General features: G+C 55.2%; 1 protein-coding gene across 1 annotated transcript; it reads right to left on the bottom strand.

Moving 5' to 3' along the window:
* Positions 1-5641: 5641 nt before the first annotated feature.
* Positions 5642-11856, bottom strand: CRYBB3 (crystallin beta B3). Its single transcript, XM_090290775.1, has 5 exons — positions 10984-11856; positions 9450-9568; positions 8439-8571; positions 7407-7549; positions 5642-5955 (listed from the first exon to the last, which is right to left on the bottom strand). Exons 1-5 carry the CDS (start codon positions 11155-11157, stop codon positions 5790-5792), a joined length of 735 nt encoding a protein of 244 aa, XP_090146901.1. The 5' UTR covers positions 11158-11856; the 3' UTR covers positions 5642-5789.
* Between the last annotated feature and the right edge of the window lie 4999 nt (positions 11857-16855).

Here is a 16855-nt window from a genome sequence, read left to right as displayed (position 1 = left end):
GAGGGCCTGGGCAGGTCATCCTCTCTGTGCCTCAGTTTCCTGCTCTGCAAAATGGGGACAGTCACGATGCCTAAGGTGTGTCCAAGACCAAGTTGTGATGATTCAATAATGCAGAGGTCCCAGGAGATGCTCAGCGCTCGGTATATGGCATTATTAAGGCCACTTCCACCAAGCTGCGGTGACTGTGAAATCACCTGGGAGTGCCCAGAGAGCCGTGACTGCTCCCCAAGGCGGGGCACATCACAGCCGCCTGGAACGTTTGTGGGTATGGAGACAGCAGACTCAGTGCCCTAGAAGCCAAGCTGAACCCCCACTGGTTTGTCTCCTTCCTCTTGCAAACCCTCAGATTCTCTCTCCTGGTCACTGGCAAGACAAGGGTGCTGATGGGCTGTTTAATATTATTAAAGAGAACTGCCCAAGTGCCAGACCTCACAACAAAGTGGGTGCTAGGAAAACTGAGGCTTAGGGTATCGAAGTCTGCCCGAGGTCACCTTGTCAGAAAGTAGTGGCGCCTGTATTCAAACCCAGTTCTCCCACACATTCTATCAGGGATGAGCATGAGAGGGAAAGGCAAGGCAAGCGAGAGAGGCATTCTTACCAGTGACACCGGCCCCTGATTCTGCCCGTGAAGCCTGGCCGGCGGGAGGTGGCCTTTATACCTTCCCCAAGAGTGCCAGTGCCAAGATGGGCAACCGCCGCGTCCCCACGGAATGCAGGGCGAGAATGCTGGATTAATCTGCACCAAAGCCCGTGTCAGCAAATGAGCCCAGACATTGTGTCTCTGTACAATAATGTCACTAGCTTTCAGATTTGGCCACGCCAGGGGGGGTCGGGCGGCTAGGAAAGGAGGTGCCTGGTTTGCATGCATCAGCCCTCTGGCTGCCAGGACAGGGGGAGGCAGGGTTCATGGTGTGGTCAGTCGGGCCCTGGGGGAAGGCAGACAGAGGCCAGGCCCAGCGGCCCTGGATTAAAAGATGAGTAAAAGAGGGTTTGGCTTCATCCACCCGCCCAGCGAATATTTATCACACACCTACACGGTACCAAGCTCTGCTCTAGGAGTGGGTGTCAGGGAGGGGACCTATCCCAGCCTGGACCATCCAGGAAAGCTCACAGGAAAGGAAACAAAGTCCTCCAGAATGTGGAGAAATTGACCTGGGAAACCGGGTTGGGAAGACAGTTCGAACCAGGAGCAGGGCGTGGGCTGGTAGCCGAGGTGGGCAGGGGCCTCACCTTGCAGGGTGCAGACGGCGAACTTCATTCTGAAGGCCCCTGGGCTGTCCCAGCACCTGCTGTTCTTCCGGGGCTGCTCTCAGGACCCCAGGGTCCTGCGGCTCAGAGAAACCTCTCGGGGCCCTACTGCCGGCCCCCCACTGTCCGGCGGGCACTTGGCCTTCCCTCATGCTTCTCCCTTGCAGCCACCTGGGCCTTGACCAAATCCAAGATGAGTCAGGAAAGAGCAGACCACGCTGGCGCTTGAAAACCAGGTTCCAGCGAGGAGACTGGCTCTGCCTGACCTTTCCTGTCCCCGATGTACACCCACCCACACATGCTCTCACCCACGCACGCACACACGCAAGCTCGCGCGCCCCAGCTCCTAGGCGAGCTGTTTCTCTCTGCAGCACCGCTCGCCACCTGACATTACCATACTCATCCATTTGCTACATTTGCAATTAGAAGGGCTCATCGATGAATAACTGCACAAACAGAAAGAAAGTGCTCTATCCGTACAACGCAACAGCATTCAGCCTTAGCAGGGAAGGGGATTCTGACGCCTGCTACAACGTGCATGAGCCTTGAGGATATGATGCCCAGTGGACTAACCCAGACACAGAGGACAAATACCACAGACCCCCACTTACATGGGATTCCTAGAGCAGTTCCATTTATAGAGACAGGAAGTAGGAAGGCGGGGGCTGGGGGCTGGGAGAAGGGAGGGCAGGAAGCTGGCATTTAATGGGTGCAGAGTTTCAATTTTGCAAAATGAGAAACGTTCTGGAGACGGACGGCGGCGATGGTTGCATGACAGGGTGACTGGGCCTCACGCCACCCGACTGCACACTTAAAATGATTTAAATGGTCAGTTGTATGTTATGAATATTTTACCACAATAAAAATAATGTCAATTCCCACCCCCGGTTCTGGAAGCTGGAAGTCTGAAATCAAGGTGTCGGCTGGGCCACGCTGTTCCTGGCAGCTCTGGGGAAGAAGCGCCCCTCCTGTCCTCTCCCGGCTTCTGGGATCTGCCTGCAATCGTTGGTTTGTGGACTCATCGCTCCAGTCACATGACATCTTCTCCCTGTGTGTCTTCAAATCCTCTCTCTGTGCGCATGTCTAAATGTCTCCTTTATGTAAGCACACCTGTCATATTGGATTCAGGCCCACCCCGGTGCCTTCATGTTAACTTCATTACCCCTGTAAAGGCCTCATGTCCAAATAAGGTCACGTTCTGAGTACCAGGGGTTAGGACATCCACATATCTTCTCTGGGACACAATGCAACCCGCAACAGACATCAGTTAGTATCTGCTGAATGAATGGATGGATTCAAGACCTGGCTGGGTTTCAGCACCTAAGAAAGAATTGCCTAACATTTAGACAGGATGAGGTCTTATCACAACCCAGGCACTGTCCATACGTACCCCCTTCAATCCTCCCAACAAATCCAAGAGGTAAGAGTTGCGTTTACTGATCATTCTATTTTATAGAAGGGAAAGCTGAGGCTCAGAGAGATCAAGCAACTTCCCCAAGACTGCAGAGTCAGTGGGAAGCAGAGTCGGACTGTGTGGATTGAATTCCTACTAAGCTCACTGGAGGACCCTCTACCTGCCGCCTCATTAAGTTCAATCCTCACAACCATTTTTGAAATAGATACTATTAGTCTTTCCTGTTAGGCTGACATTAGAGGGGTTAAATAACCCCTCCAAGGTCACACAGCAAGGAAGTGGCAGAGACCGGATTTGAACTCAGAACTCAGCGTTCATAAGACTCCAAAGCCTTCATCCTGTGCTACTTCCCTACTCTTCCCTCAGCTTTCTCACCTGTAAATTGAAGTTTCCTTCTCCTTCACACTTGTAAACATTTAAATGTTATGACATTCACAATTATACACTTCGTAAAATAAGCCAATCATGAGAAGACCTCAGTAGAGTTTCTAGCCCATACAAAGCATTCAGTAACTGTACTTCTGCCGTTATTCATTATTATTGCATCTACCTGGACTGCAGTAGTTTCAAAGCCTTTTATATTTATTCCTTCTTCATTCCCTCAGTCCAAGGTGGAAGGCCAGAGACTGTCAGAAACCTGGTGTTCTCTATATTCATTCATTCATTCATTCCCACGTCCTGAGCACCTGCTGTATGTCAGCTGTGGACTCATTGGGGAGTGATACGATAGCATCCCTGCCCTGGTGAGGCTTATAGCTGACAGGTGCTTACGATCTCAAAGTGCTTCGCTTGGGGCAGATAAGGCATCCAGGGCAAGGCTGGGGGCAGGGAGCAGCCAGCAGCAGGAAGGAGCGAGAAGCCCCCAAGAGAAGCAGGAGTGGGGGATGCACTCACCGAGGCTTGCCAGCTGGGGACACTGAGGTGAACGCCCACGAGCCTGCCACCCTGCTCCCCAGAGTCCTCGGGTTCCAGTCCTGTCCTCATAGCCCCGCTCTGCCCACATGAAGGCTCGTCATCACTGTGGATCCTCCGAGCCTGGCCACAGAGCCCAGTTTCCTTGTTTCCATCGGTGTCCCTCATTACTGAGTAACTGGGAAGTGTCTCTGCTCCCCGGCGCCGGCCCTGGGTCTGGCCTCCGGGAAGCACAGATTTACACAGCAGGACAAGGCCTGTGAGAGGGAGGAGGAGGGGATCCGGGGCGGGGCAGGAGGTGAGGAGTGGGGGTGCTGCATCCTCTCTGGGTGCCCCTCATGCCCGCTCTCAGCTCTCCCTTACACACAAGGTAAAAACAACTCAAGGCCATTTCTTTCTTTTTTTTTTAAGGTTTCATTTATTTATGTTTTTAGAGAGAGGGGAAGAGAAGGAGAAGGAGAGGGAGAGAAACACCGACGTGTGAGGTTGCCTTTCATACACCCCCAACCGAGGACCTGGGCTGCAACCCAGGCATGTGCCCTGACTGGGAATTGAACCGGTGACCTTTCAGTTTGAAGGCTGGCGCTCATGCCACTGAACCACACCAGCCAGGGCTCAAGGCCATTTCTTGACCATGTGTATTATTTTTAGTACGCAGGCTGAGTTCACTGACACTTGCTGTATGCTTTGCAATGCCTCTCGGGCCCCCCACCCCCACCCCCAGGCCTCCCACGCGCCAGCTGTGTTTGCGTGGGCCGGCTGCAGGGGGCAGGGAAGGGCTCTGGGCATGACAGGTGAGCAAAGTGAGGAAAAGGAGGCAGACCGGCTCCTGGAGGAGGCACCCCTCCCGGAAGCCACGGGCACCTCACTGTCAGACAGGACTCTCCCTCCTCTCCCCCCGGGGTCAGAGGAGACTCACACTTATTCGAGGCACTGACACACGGCGTCCCCCTGGGGCCCAATGAAGCCGCTGAGGCTCAGAGCAGGGCCCATCCATGGCGGGAAGTGGGATGGGGACTTAGTCCCCCAGCTGAGGCTGCAGAAGGGCTCTGGGCAAGGGGACAGAGTCGCTGACGCAGGAAGAGAGACGGCCGGGGGATGACACCGCACGGCTCACGCAGACGCCCGCAGCAGCCCACCTGCGTCCCCCTCTGAGAGCCTTTCTACTGAAGCCGACAGCCAGCCATGCCTCGCTCCAACACTCCATGCTCCCCCCGAAACCCCTGCTGGAGCAGAGTCCGACGTTCCCAGTCTGCGGACCCCTGCACGCCGTGACCCACTCCCCCTCTGACCTCCTTCCTCATCCAGCACTTAATTCATTCCTGATGAGCCGGCCTCCCCAGTGTCGGTCACCCAGACACTCGCCTGTCCGGGGCCCTCATGCCTCCCCTGCCCGCCATGTTCGCGTGCTTCACTCGGGTCTTGGCTCACATGTGACCTCCCCAGAGCAGCGCCCCCATCACCCTCGTCCTCGTGCCCCACGTCCTTGTCCTTGGCCCTCGCCACCTCCCAACATTCTATTTACAGGCCACTGCTGGTTTTCTGTCTCTGCCATGGACGGTGAGCTCCGCGAGGGGAGGGCTCGGTTTGCTCCCGCTGCGTCCTCAGGCCTTGAACAGGGTCTGGCGCTGCTGAACCGAGTCATGAAGACAGATGGGCAGATAGAGGGAGAAGTGACGGAGAAATGAATCGGTGGGAGAAAGAAAGGGAGGAAGGGAGGGAGGATGGATGGATCAATGGGAGAATGTATGGAAGGGTGGATAGAAGCGTGCTAGGTGGAAGGACGGATGAATGTATCCAGGGAAGAAGAAAGTATAAAATGATGGAAGAAAGAAAGGAAAGCTGGATGGGTGGATGGATAGATGGACAGACTAACAGACAGATGGGGACACGGATAAGCAGACAGACACGAGAGCTGTACCTGTGGTTCTGCTCGAAGGACTAGAGCCCAGGGCACGAGCACAGCTCACAGCCCCCCCTTGGGGTCTGAGAACCCCCAAACCCCAGCCTTCCACGGGCTCACACACACACACACAGCCTGGCCCACTCAGGAAGTGATCGCAGAGGAACATGGCAGGTGGGGACTGGCCCCAGGCTTTATTGAGCAGACTCTGGGGAAGGACAGACGGGCAGGCCTCCGCCCTGCCCCGAGGCCTCCTCCTCTTGCCCCCGCTGCCCCGCAGGGCGAGCCGGGACCACTGGCACCCGGGCGCCTTCAGCTGCTGAGGAAGCAGCCCCTTCTGTGCCACTTCTGGTCGCGGATACGGCGCACGGACTGCAGCTGCGGCTGGCTGGCCTCCCACGCGTTCCAGTGGCGGTACTCACCCAGCTCGAACACGTACTGGCGCCCACGGTAGCCAGGGAACTCATAGCCAACCCACCTGCCGGGACACCAAGGCTGCGGTGAGGCCGGTCTGCCTCTGCCTCCTGCCTGCAGCCCAACAGAGCCTTCCAAAGCCGGCAGCTGCCCGTGCTCTCCGCCTGCCTGAATCCCACCTTGGCTCCCCAGTGCCCTTGGGGTGACTTCAAACTCCTTACCCTGCTCACCAGATCCTCCCCTGCACGTCTCTGACCTCACCCCTCAACATTCCTTTTTCACACCCCATGCTCCAGCCTCTCCGACTCTACTCTTCTTGAATGGGCATGTCTTTGGGCCTTTACACATGCTGTTCCTTCTGCCTGACACACTCTTCCTTGCCTCATCCTTAACCCTTTCATTCACTTTCTTTACACCTCAATTCGAATGTCCCCTCCTCCAGAAAGCCCTTCTGGATTCCCTCAGGCTGAATCAAGTGCCTGGTTGGGACTCCCAGAGCCCTGGACCCTTCCCAGCATAATCCTGATGACAGTGACTTGTGATACCTAGTCCCTTGTCCATCTCCCTAACAGACTGCAAAAGGCCTGAGGGCAGAGACTGTGCAGTTCTTGTTGCTCCCATACTCCCTGCATAGTAGATGCTCAGTAAAAAGTGTTGAATGAATTATTATCAGGGAGAGGCGCCACCTTTCGAGTCTCATCCCTCTGATCAGAAGGCCACTGGTGGGCTGCAGTCACTGACACAGGGAAGGGGATGCTAAGACTGCATTAACAGAGCTAGAGAGCCTAGAAGGAGAGAGGTGATGAGCCTGCTCCCCAGGCGTCACTCAGGCTACACCTAGAGAACTACTACGTCACCTCTCCCCCTGGGAAGAATCTGGACAAGGATTGTGTAGAAAAAAAAAAAAAAAAAAAGATCTGAGCATCTGTTCAAGGATCTGGGGATGTTCAGAAAAAGAGTGAAGACTTCAATGGGGACAGACAGGAGAAACAGACTTCACTTGATTTTTTTAAAAGATAAAATTTTCACCCTGGCTGATGTGGCTCGGTGGGTTGAGTGCTGGCCTCTGAACTAAAAGGTCAGAGGTTCGATTCCCGGTCAGGGCGCGTGTCTGGATTGCAGGCCAGGTCCCCAGTGGGGGGCATACATTAGGTAACCAATTGATGTTTCTCTCCCTTTCTTTCTCCCTCCCTTCCCCTTTCTCTACGAATAAATATATGTAAAATCTTTAAAAAAATAAAATAAAAAGATAAAACTTTCTCTAAGTTAAGGCTCCCTGGAAATCTAGTGGCACAGAGTACAAGTGACTGGACATTCATATCAGGAGGGCTCCTGAGCGCGGCTCTGAGCAAGGGCCCAGCAGGAGCAGCGGCCCGAACGTAGGGCCTCCGGACTGGAGGCACGTGCAACATCAGCGGTGCGGGAAACAGTGAACAGACGTTCTGTCTGGAGCCAGGGATGTGCTGACCAAAGGACGGAGAGGGTGGAGGCAAGAGTGGGGGTGGGGTCCCTTACGTCCCGTTGATGGCCCGGATGCTGGCCACTCGGTCCTGGAATCCATGAGCCCAGAGGCTGGGCACGTCATCGTCCACTATCTCCATCTTGCGGCCACCGAAAGCCAGATTCTCAAACAGATGAAGCTTGTGATCTGGGCCGTCCTGCGGGGCAGGATCACGGTGTGGACTGGCTGCTCCCATGCCCAGAGCAGGGGTCAGGCTCGGAGCAGGATCAAGTCACCACAAAATAATGCCACCCCAAGCCCCCTGCCTGAGGGAGGGGGTGCATGAGGTTCCTTCACCCCCACACCCACTGCAGGAGGGATGGGGACTTGTGGAGGTGGTCCTCCAGAGCTGGCCTCCTTCGGAACCTTACAGTCAGAGATCCATGAAGCCAAGAAGGGCCCTTTCTGGTCTCATTCAACCCTAACAGTGAGCAGAGAGCGAAATGGAGGCATGGAGAGGGCAGGAGATCAACAGAAGGGCAGAATGTCCCTTCTGTACTAAACCAGACCTGGTTGGGCTTTCCAGATTTCCCTGCAGCCCCCCTTCCCCACCAAAGGAGCATCAGCAACTGACGAGAAGGTGCTGGCGCAGACGCTGAGTGTGAGGGAAGCAGGCGGGAGCTAAGAGTGAAATTTTAAAGTGTCACGTGGACCAAGTCAGGTGCTTGAGAAATGCAAGCAAAGAAGCCAAGCCGTTCTGCAGTTACTTTCTGAAGCTATTTTCCAGACTGCCGCTCTCTGACCACACAGTACTGATCGGCGACTGGGCCAATGGCTCAGCGTTTTAATAGGGTTACAGAGGGAAGGGCCATTCAAGATGTTACTCCTAATGTCCCGATCCCCAGCCCAGTGACCATCCAATAAGCTAACACTGCCCTTTGGGTCAGAAACGAGAGGGCCCTTCCCCAGCGAGGTCCACGCTGGTCAAAGCCTTGGCCAAGCTTGTGGACTGAGCTGGCCTGACCGTCAGCCTGACCATCGACCTGACCATCTCCCCGCCGGTCCCGCTCCCCAGAGCTCCCTGCAGGGGGCAGCCCTGGACTCACAATGTGCAGCGGCCGGAGGGACAGGAGGCTGTCACTGTGCTGGCTGTTGGACCAGGCATCCCAGCGAGGGTAATCCCCCTTCTCTAGAACATACTGCTCCCCGCGGAAGGCCCTGCGTTCGAACGCCAGCCAGCTGCAGGGGAACAAGAGGCCTGGGTCCCCTCTGCCACAGGGGAGAGAAGAGCCCCGAGCTGCTGACCTTTAACCTTGCACCTTCCTGCCAACCCTGTTCCTGATCCTGACTCCCGTTATTGAAGGATCTACTGGGACCTACTGGGAGCTGAGACCCTGAGCCAGAAAACTATCCCGGGAAATAATATTGAGAATCCATTTTATGCGCAGCCTCTGTGTAGGGGGCTCTGAGAAATCCTTCACACAAGGTCTGGCCCACAGTATTCCATAGATGACCCATTATTATTGATATTATATTGTTATTACTTAGTTCATGTCACACGAACTCTCTCTGAAGTAGGTCCCATTGTTATTCCCATTTGACAGGTGAGAAAACAGAGGCCCGGAGGGTGAACACCTTGCCCAGGGTCATGCAGGTGATTAGTGCCAGAGCCCGGACTTTCAATCCATGGCCAGAACTGAGTCCAGCTGGGACGCCTCCTTGCCGTGGGGACACAGACCTGACACTTAACCCCTCTCGCCTCGGTTTCTTCACCTGTTCAATGGGGATGAGAATCGCACCTTGTCCTGGGCAGTGGTAAGGATTCAGTGATTTCATGCATGTTAAGTTTTAAATGGTGTAATCACTGTTGAGATTATATTGATTAAATCCCACCCGTGAGGCACTAAGCCGGGGAAGGCTGTCCCCCTCTGCTCCTTCCACTGCACCTTGCTGTTGGCCACAGAGATAGAGAACTAGATGATTCTAAGACTCCAGGTCAGCTCCCCCATTTTACAGGGGGGAACCTGAGGCCCCACAGATCTCAAGTGCGAACCTGGACCTCCCAACTCCCAGAGGACTCGGGGCTGTGAGGAGGGTCCAGGGGTCCAGGTACTCACGGCCCCGACTCCACTTGGATGGAGCCCACCTTCTCCAGCAGGTTGTCGGTCAGGTTGGGGCACTCGGCCGCGAGTTCGCACCGCTTGCCCTGGAAGTTCTCCATTTCATACAGGGTCACCTGGAAGGGCAGCGCCCTGAGCGTCACAGAGGGGTTCCCGGCCCCAACCCCAGAGCTGCGCGGCCCCTCGTGGGGCAATGAAGGGAGCTACAATCACCAACCAGCTCCGACAGCTTAGCCTTGTACCAACCTGGAGCCGGCACTGCAGCCGCAGGCTTGCACTGCCCTCTGGTGGCCACGGAGGGAACTGCCTCCGGGGACCCAGATTAAACCCAGGATTGCCCCTCTGGCAGAGGCCAGTAGGGAACCTAGCAGAGTGAAATGACTCCAGGAAGGGACAGCAGGAAAATGAAGCACTTACAACCGGCCAGGAATGTGGACCCCGCTCTAAACTTTGCAGTTGAGGCCAGAAATCTATATTGTCCTTAATGTGAAATATCCACATTTTAAAAAGCCTCTGCGGGACAGACGAATCACCAGTTTGCAGCCCTTGGGTTGACCTCCGCCTGCCCCAGGCCCAGAGAGGAGGGGGCTGAAAAGGCAAAGGAAGGTGTTGCCTGCCCCCCCGCCCCCCCCCCTAGAAGCACAGACTGTCTTTCTTTGTAGGAGGTCCTTGGGGAACATCTGCTCAGAAAGCGTAAGTCACTTATCCCGGGCTGCACAGCAAGTAAAGCAGAGGCACTGGGTTTGCTAAGTCAGCGAGCTCGTTTCTCCCGGGCACTGGTGTGGACAGGGCAAGGCCCACAGATGCCAAATGGAGGCAGGCAGGCCCCACAGTGGCACCCACCTTCCCACTGGGCAGCTACCTCTGGAGATTTGCCAAGGCCCTTAGAGGTCGTTAGATAACACCGCGCTCCCCCAGGAGGAAGCTGAGGGTCTGCAGGACAAGGCCAGTCTGACGTCACCCACGGATCAGGCCCTGAGCCAGGCAGGCCTCTCTACTGCTCTTTTCCGACCCGTCTTCGCCACTGTGGTTAAAGCCATCAGCACAACCTCAGAAATGCCCCTCCCCCCAGTCATCTCCTTAATCAACCCATCCTTGGGCAGTCTGGAATTAGAGCCCCCAGGGACAGCTTAGGGGGGGCAGAGCCAACAAATGCCAGCTCTGTCAGCGGACACTGGCAATGGCGCTTGCATTTAGCTCTCACGTCAGCTCTGGGGGATCAGGAGCGTGGGCATTGTTCCTCTCTTACAGATGGGCTGCTGAGGTCCCAAGAGGGCTGGGGATTGGACCGGGGTCAGCAGAGTCAGTGCCATGGCACCTGACGCCTCCACTCTGTGCCCAGGGAGGGTGTGTGTGACCAGATCCATCTTGCAGATGAGGGCACGGAACACGGAAGATGCAGCGAAGTCATGATGCAAGTTCATGGTAGAGTAAGGTGTCCTCCTGTCCTTGTTGGCTCCTTTCTGGAGCAAAGCTGACCCTGTGGCCTAAGGGTCGTCCTGGGCCCAGAGTCCCCAGGTCACCTCCTTACCTTGTAGCTGCCCCCAAGTCCTCCATGGCTCTTGCCAGCGGCAGCCTGCTCTGGTGCTCCATGCTGCTCTGCCATCTCCCCAGGGGCCCCTCTGGCTTCAACCAAAGGAAAACGGGTCACCAGGTCCATTAGAGGATGAGCTGTGGAACATTGCTGCCTATGGGACATAGTCATTGCTCACGGCCTATATTCAGTCTTTCAGTCATTCAACAAACATCCACGGAGCACTGACCATGAACCCACCATGGGTCAGTAGGATCAGGATCCCCATTTTGCAGAGAGGAACCCCGAAGCCAAGTGAGGTGAGGTCTGGCCCCAAAGCTCATGCCCTTCCCTTATACTCAACTGCTCCCCTGAAACAATCCTTGGAGCTCTGTGCAGACGTCACCTCTGCACCTGGTCCGAGGGCAGCTTCGGGGGTTTCCTCTGCAGGAATCCCTCCCACCTCCACACACCAGGGTGCAGTCTTGTTCCCTCATTACTCTGTTCACCAGCTTCCATGAGCACCTAACCCTCTCCGGGCCTGGCCCTGGGCTGGGTGACCAGGATAAACAGAGACCACAGGCTGGTGCGAGATGGACAGACAAACATCCAGAGGAAGTGTGATGCAGGATCAGGTCCTGGGACATGTGCTTCAGCCCAGTTTCCATTCATTTGGTGATGCGTTCCACGGGCATCGATGGAGCTCCTCCTGAGAACCACTCACTTAAAGAAACACACAGACAGCGCCCTTCACCCCTATGGGGGGCCGTGACACACAACTCAGGCCAGCAACAGTCACACGGACGGGTTCTCCTGATTGTCGCACACACAGGGACACATGGGGCTGCTCTCCAGTTTATCAGCACAGGCACGTGCCTGCACACGCAAACTCACACAAACTCCTGTGGTCATTGCGCAGTCACGTCTCACCCACTGCACGAAGGCTTCTCTCTCTCTCTCACACACACACACCCATCCCAGACATCCTCAGTGCCCCATAGGCACCCACCTCTACATCCCACACCCAGCTGCCACCCACCCACAGCTCCCACACTCCCACACCAGGCACCCACGGCTGTGTGATCCATATACTCAGGACATAGGCCTGATGACGCACAGCCTGCAGGCTGGCTGTCCAGCCTGTGCCCGGTCTCAGCAGGAACCAGGGCCTGGTCGAGCTCAGGGAAGCCTCTCTGAAGACACGGCAGCCCCAACATGCCCACTCCCCTCCCTCATCTTTGCAGGCTCTCTGCCCTGAGCACACGCCCTGGGACTCAGCCCTGGCCACTGCGCTCTGACAACAGCTGGGCCTGGTGGCCGTCCTGGGTCCTCCCTCTTGGTTCCAACCAGGTGGATCCCCGTTCAGGCAGGGTCCAGCTCTGCATGCCCCAGGAGACCACCCAAGGTCTGGGCTTGCTAGGGCAGCTCTTGCCCCCCGACCCCGCCCTGCTTATCCCAGAATAAACCTGTTGCTGTCGCCCCGGGAAGAACAGAGAAGCCTGTGCCGTCTGCAGACAATCTCCCTTTGCCAGGAGCATCCTATTTATGGGCGATTTCGGGCAGCTCAACACACCCTGGCCTGCTGAGGCAGCAGCCTGTCCACCCGATTCCGTTTGGGCTATTTCACTCCAATGATGGGCCCAGGCAGGCCCCAGCGCCCATGCGTTCTCAGCCGTGGCCTCTGATGACTTCCTGGGGCAGACAGTCCTCATTAGCTTTGTGGGGAGCCCAACAGGCATTGAGGGGAGGGAATTCTCCAGTGACTGTCCTGCTCCCTTTCTTTGCCTTTTCGGTGCTATCTTCCTACTGAGAAGCCTGACATCCTTGGAGAGGCTCCAGTTGTTGAGGTGAGGGACCCAAAATCCCTCAATTCTTCCATGTGCCACATAGCCTAAATTTTAAGTCAAGTCATCTTGCACAGAACTTCCAAACTGGGTCTACATCCACCCATTTCCATGGGAAGGGCATATACAAATAACAGCTACCATTTATTGCAGACCTACTGTGTGCAAATCCCTGTGCACGCTTCATGAGCATTATGTGTCCTCCTCACTCAGCCCCCTTAAGGGGAGAAATCTTGATCTCTTTTACAGATGGTTCGGAAATTGCGTTTCAAAGCGGTGAAGTCCCTCACCCAGGTCACACAGCAGAGGAGAAGGGGCCGGCCTGCTCCAGGTGAGTGTGACAGTCACCTTATTTATGACCAGGGAGGCAGACCCACGTACTCTTGAGCATCTCACCCTGTAAGCTGGCCTGTGATAGGTATTTAATACTGATCACTGAGGGAACACAATGAGGGACAAGGGAGTGAATTGTTAAGCAACAGGGTTTTCTTTTGCTGTTATTTTTGGTGAAAATCCTCAGGTCAGCATAAAACCCAGTCGCCCCACAGCCCTGAGATGCTGCTAGGACACGGGGTGACAGGTGGGCCCGTGTGACGCTGGCTGAGTTACTGAAGGTCTCAGAGCCAGTTGCCTCATGGGAAGATGGAGAACCTTCTCTGTACTCGAGTCACTGACGGACTTGAAAGCAAAGCACTCAGCACAGCTATTACTTTCTTACTTTCACTCACAGAGAACCCTGCCTGTGACGAACAGTTCCGACTGAGGGGTACTTCCTGGGGGTGACCGTGGAAGGTAGAGTTGGTTCCGACCCCTTAACTTCGGAGGCAGTTACCACCTGCTGTGGACAGAAGGGCCAAGACAGAGGTGTGGGCAGCCTCCATGAGAACACAACTCCCTCCCATCAGATCCTCTAGGGTCCCGAGGACCTACTGTGCACCCAGCACTGTCACGCGCCACATTTCCTTAACCAGGGTTCCCAGCCTCGGCACTATCGCCGCCTGGGGCTGGTGAACAACATCCCTGGCCTCCACCCACTAGATGCTGGTAGCATCTCCCTTCCTGCCTTGTGACAACGAAAAATGTCTCCTGTCATGGCCAGATGTCTGGGGAGCACCTTCCACCGGTGAGAACCACTGCCTTAACCCTTTGAGTGCCGTGAGTAATTCAAAATTTGGATCAACATGAGAAAAAACTATTATCAATATATAACCTGAGGTACAAAAAAAGAAAAAAAACATAAAATACAAATTATTTCATTGTTATTTGCATTTATATAAATTGAACAAAAGAGTTGCTGGGAGCGACGCTGGCACTTTTGGGAAAACTTATCAGTGTCGCTCACAGCGACATTGGCACTCAAAGGGTTAAACTCCTGCCCACCTATGTCACCTTCCACCTCCATTTCAGAGAATGAGGCTCAGAGAGATCCCAGGGCCAGGATGTGGCTGAACCAGGATGCGACCCCATGTGGAGAGGAAAGCCTGCTTTGGGCCCATGGCCCCCTCTCCCAGGACCCCAGCCACTCCCCACCCCCCCTCTCGCTGCCTGGTGCCCATCCCAGCACAAACAAGCAATCAGCTTCGCAGGGGACGGCAGCACGCTTGGGACAACCCACTCGGGACAGCGCACTCACACACCGACACACCGCCCTCTCCAATGCAGCTTGTGTCAATGCTTTATTTGCAGTTTCCACAGTCTGAATGCAACATCTCTGTACATGCAAAGGCCATCCGGCTTCATGGCAGTTGACTAGATCCCAACTGCTCCTGGCGTGCGTAGCGTAGGAAACCTCTTTCCAGTTACAAAATATAAAAGCACTTGTCGACGGATGTCCAATACGCTGTGAGGTCCAGGGAGCCCCACTGTTTTCACGTTAAAAACAGAGGCTTTTTTTCTAGACGAAGTCTCAGTCACGCGATCAGAGGTCCTTTCTGGTGTTGGATAAAGTGCCTCTGGTCCGCCCTCCGTGCAGAACTCCCAGGGCTTGTGAATTCTAAGGCAACTGCGAGAACCCCAGCAGGCAGGAGGCTGCACGTTCCTCCACACAGGACTCTGGTTCCTCCTCTGTCACGACTGAACTATCTGACAAAGGGACCCAGGAGAAAGTCTAGGAAAATATATAGTCTATGTAGGTACACTTCCACTCCCCCCATCTTACAAAGCATTTTGAGGATCAAAATCATGTGGGAAGTGCATGACTTCTAGAGTATTGATATGATTTAGGAAATAGCACAGTACAAAATATCTTCCGGAACACAATATATTACTTCTGTGAGCCCCCTATTTACAAGGATCGATAAGGCCATGGGGAACGAGACCGTTAGAGAACTCAGGTCGTCTTTGACGATGGCGTAGCATTCCTGGGCGGGTGTGGTGCCACCAGAGATTGTCAGGGAAGTGGCTGTCTGATGGGTGGGAGGCACCAGCTACAAGGGTGGCGGTTTAGGAGATTCTGGGAGGGTTGGGGAGGGGCTCAGAGGTTACCTAGCCAGAAACCTCAGGCTGACTTTCCGGAACCTGGCTTTCTGCCCCGCTCCCTGCAGGGACCAACCCAGGCAAAAGAAAGACATCTCGAGAGGGTGAAGAGGGCAGAGGAAGATACAGACCAGCTGAGAGCGAACACACTCACTCTGACTGGCTTTCTATGGGGCTCTCCAACCTCGATGGCCCAGAATTCCAACCAGGAAGCTCCCGGCAGCTTCTCAGCACAGAGCTCAGATGCACCACAACCCACGGGGATGGAGCCCCAGGTGGAGACAGGGCCTTGTGGGGTGGGGGGACCACGCGGACTGAGAGGGAGACACAGAAACTGGTGTGGGGAGCAGGCTTGAGAGCCCTGTCCTTGGCTGGACACTGTCTCCAGGTGGGCCCAAGTCATCTGAAGAAAGCACTTAGTGCAGGTGACCCGAGTGCACACCTGTGGATTTAGAGCTCCCGGGGCAACCTGGGCACCATGATGGGAAATGGGGAGGCGGGCGTGGCCAAGGCAGCTCAGCACAGGGGGCGGCAGCTGAGGTCTCCCTTAGGAAATCCCGCCAAGGGTTCTTCCAAATCCCTTGCACAGCCTCTCAGGGTTAGGGTCTCAGGCTTATGCCAATTCCTACTCTTGCTCCTCAGCGGTACCTAGAGTTGGCCTCACTCCCCCCCCAGGACTCCCCAGGACACACAAAACACGTTTGTCCAAAAGCATGTGACTTGGCTTATCCCCTGGAAAACATCACCACCCGATTGCCTTTTCCCCAAATCCTAGACAGCCTGAGGCTGGCAGGTCACTTTGCCAAGCTCCGGGAGGTGTCCCCTACACCAGAAGTTCTCCAGCGGCACTGAGGCCTCGCCAGGGGATTACACAGGCTGGAGCTCTCTGGGTCCTTGGGCACGAGACCACGAGGAAGGGGGTCTACTGCAGGGGAAAGAGAGTAAGACTTATCCAAGTGCTGACGTACAAAGGATGCCTGTGAGTGGAGAGAGGGAGGAGGAGACAGAGAGCTGGGGGCAGAGATGACACACTCATAGCCCCTGGCTTTCTGTGTGAGACTCATTCAAGGAGAGCCCAGGGCCTGGAGGAAGAGGGTAGGGGATGGCAGATGACTTGATTGCATACAGATCATTAAGGCATATTACGTTAGTTTACAAGGGGACAGATTTTCAAAGATGACAGCAGGCTAACTTGAGAAGCTCGCATCAAACCCTTGCTTTGCCCCAAAGAGCTCACCCAGTTTAGAAAGAGGACAAACACAAGAGCCCTGGCCTAGCTACCTGGGGAGGGTCGCCCCCAACCTGCTGTGATCATCCCCTCTGTGGTGGAGAGATGAGGCTGCAGGAGGTCAAAGACACGGAGGATGGTCAGGGCTGGCTCGAGTCGGTTTAAAGGGGTGGACTTGGCGTGTCTTAATCACCAAGGAATTAATAGGACCTTAATTTCCAATCAAGGTGTGTGGGGGAGGGCGGGGCGAGGGGGCAGTTAGGCAAAAATCTCCAGGTCAATCTCATGGTCAAGTGCTTTTCTTTCCCGTCGGGTATACCTGGGCTGACACACGACTGACTCA

This window comes from Furipterus horrens, unplaced genomic scaffold, assembly GCF_987537825.1.
Source record: "Furipterus horrens unplaced genomic scaffold, mFurHor1.1.pri manual_scaffold_11, whole genome shotgun sequence".
Taxonomy (NCBI): domain Eukaryota; kingdom Metazoa; phylum Chordata; class Mammalia; order Chiroptera; family Furipteridae; genus Furipterus; species Furipterus horrens.
Note: the sequence above shows the minus strand (reverse complement) of the source record. Positions and strands in the feature narration are given on the sequence as shown.

Coding starts and splice junctions, on each gene's coding strand:
- CRYBB3 (XM_090290775.1), bottom strand. CDS start 11,157: ATGACTATGTCCCATAGGCAGCAATGTTCCACAGCTCATCCTCTAATG. Junction 9,569..10,983: donor GACTTGGGGGCAGCTACAAG/GTAAGGAGGTGA, acceptor CTGCCCTTCCAG/GTGACCCTGTATGAAATGGA. Junction 7,550..8,438: donor CCCTCCGGCCGCTGCACATT/GTGAGTCCAGGG, acceptor CCTGCCCCGCAG/GACGGCCCAGATCACAAGCT.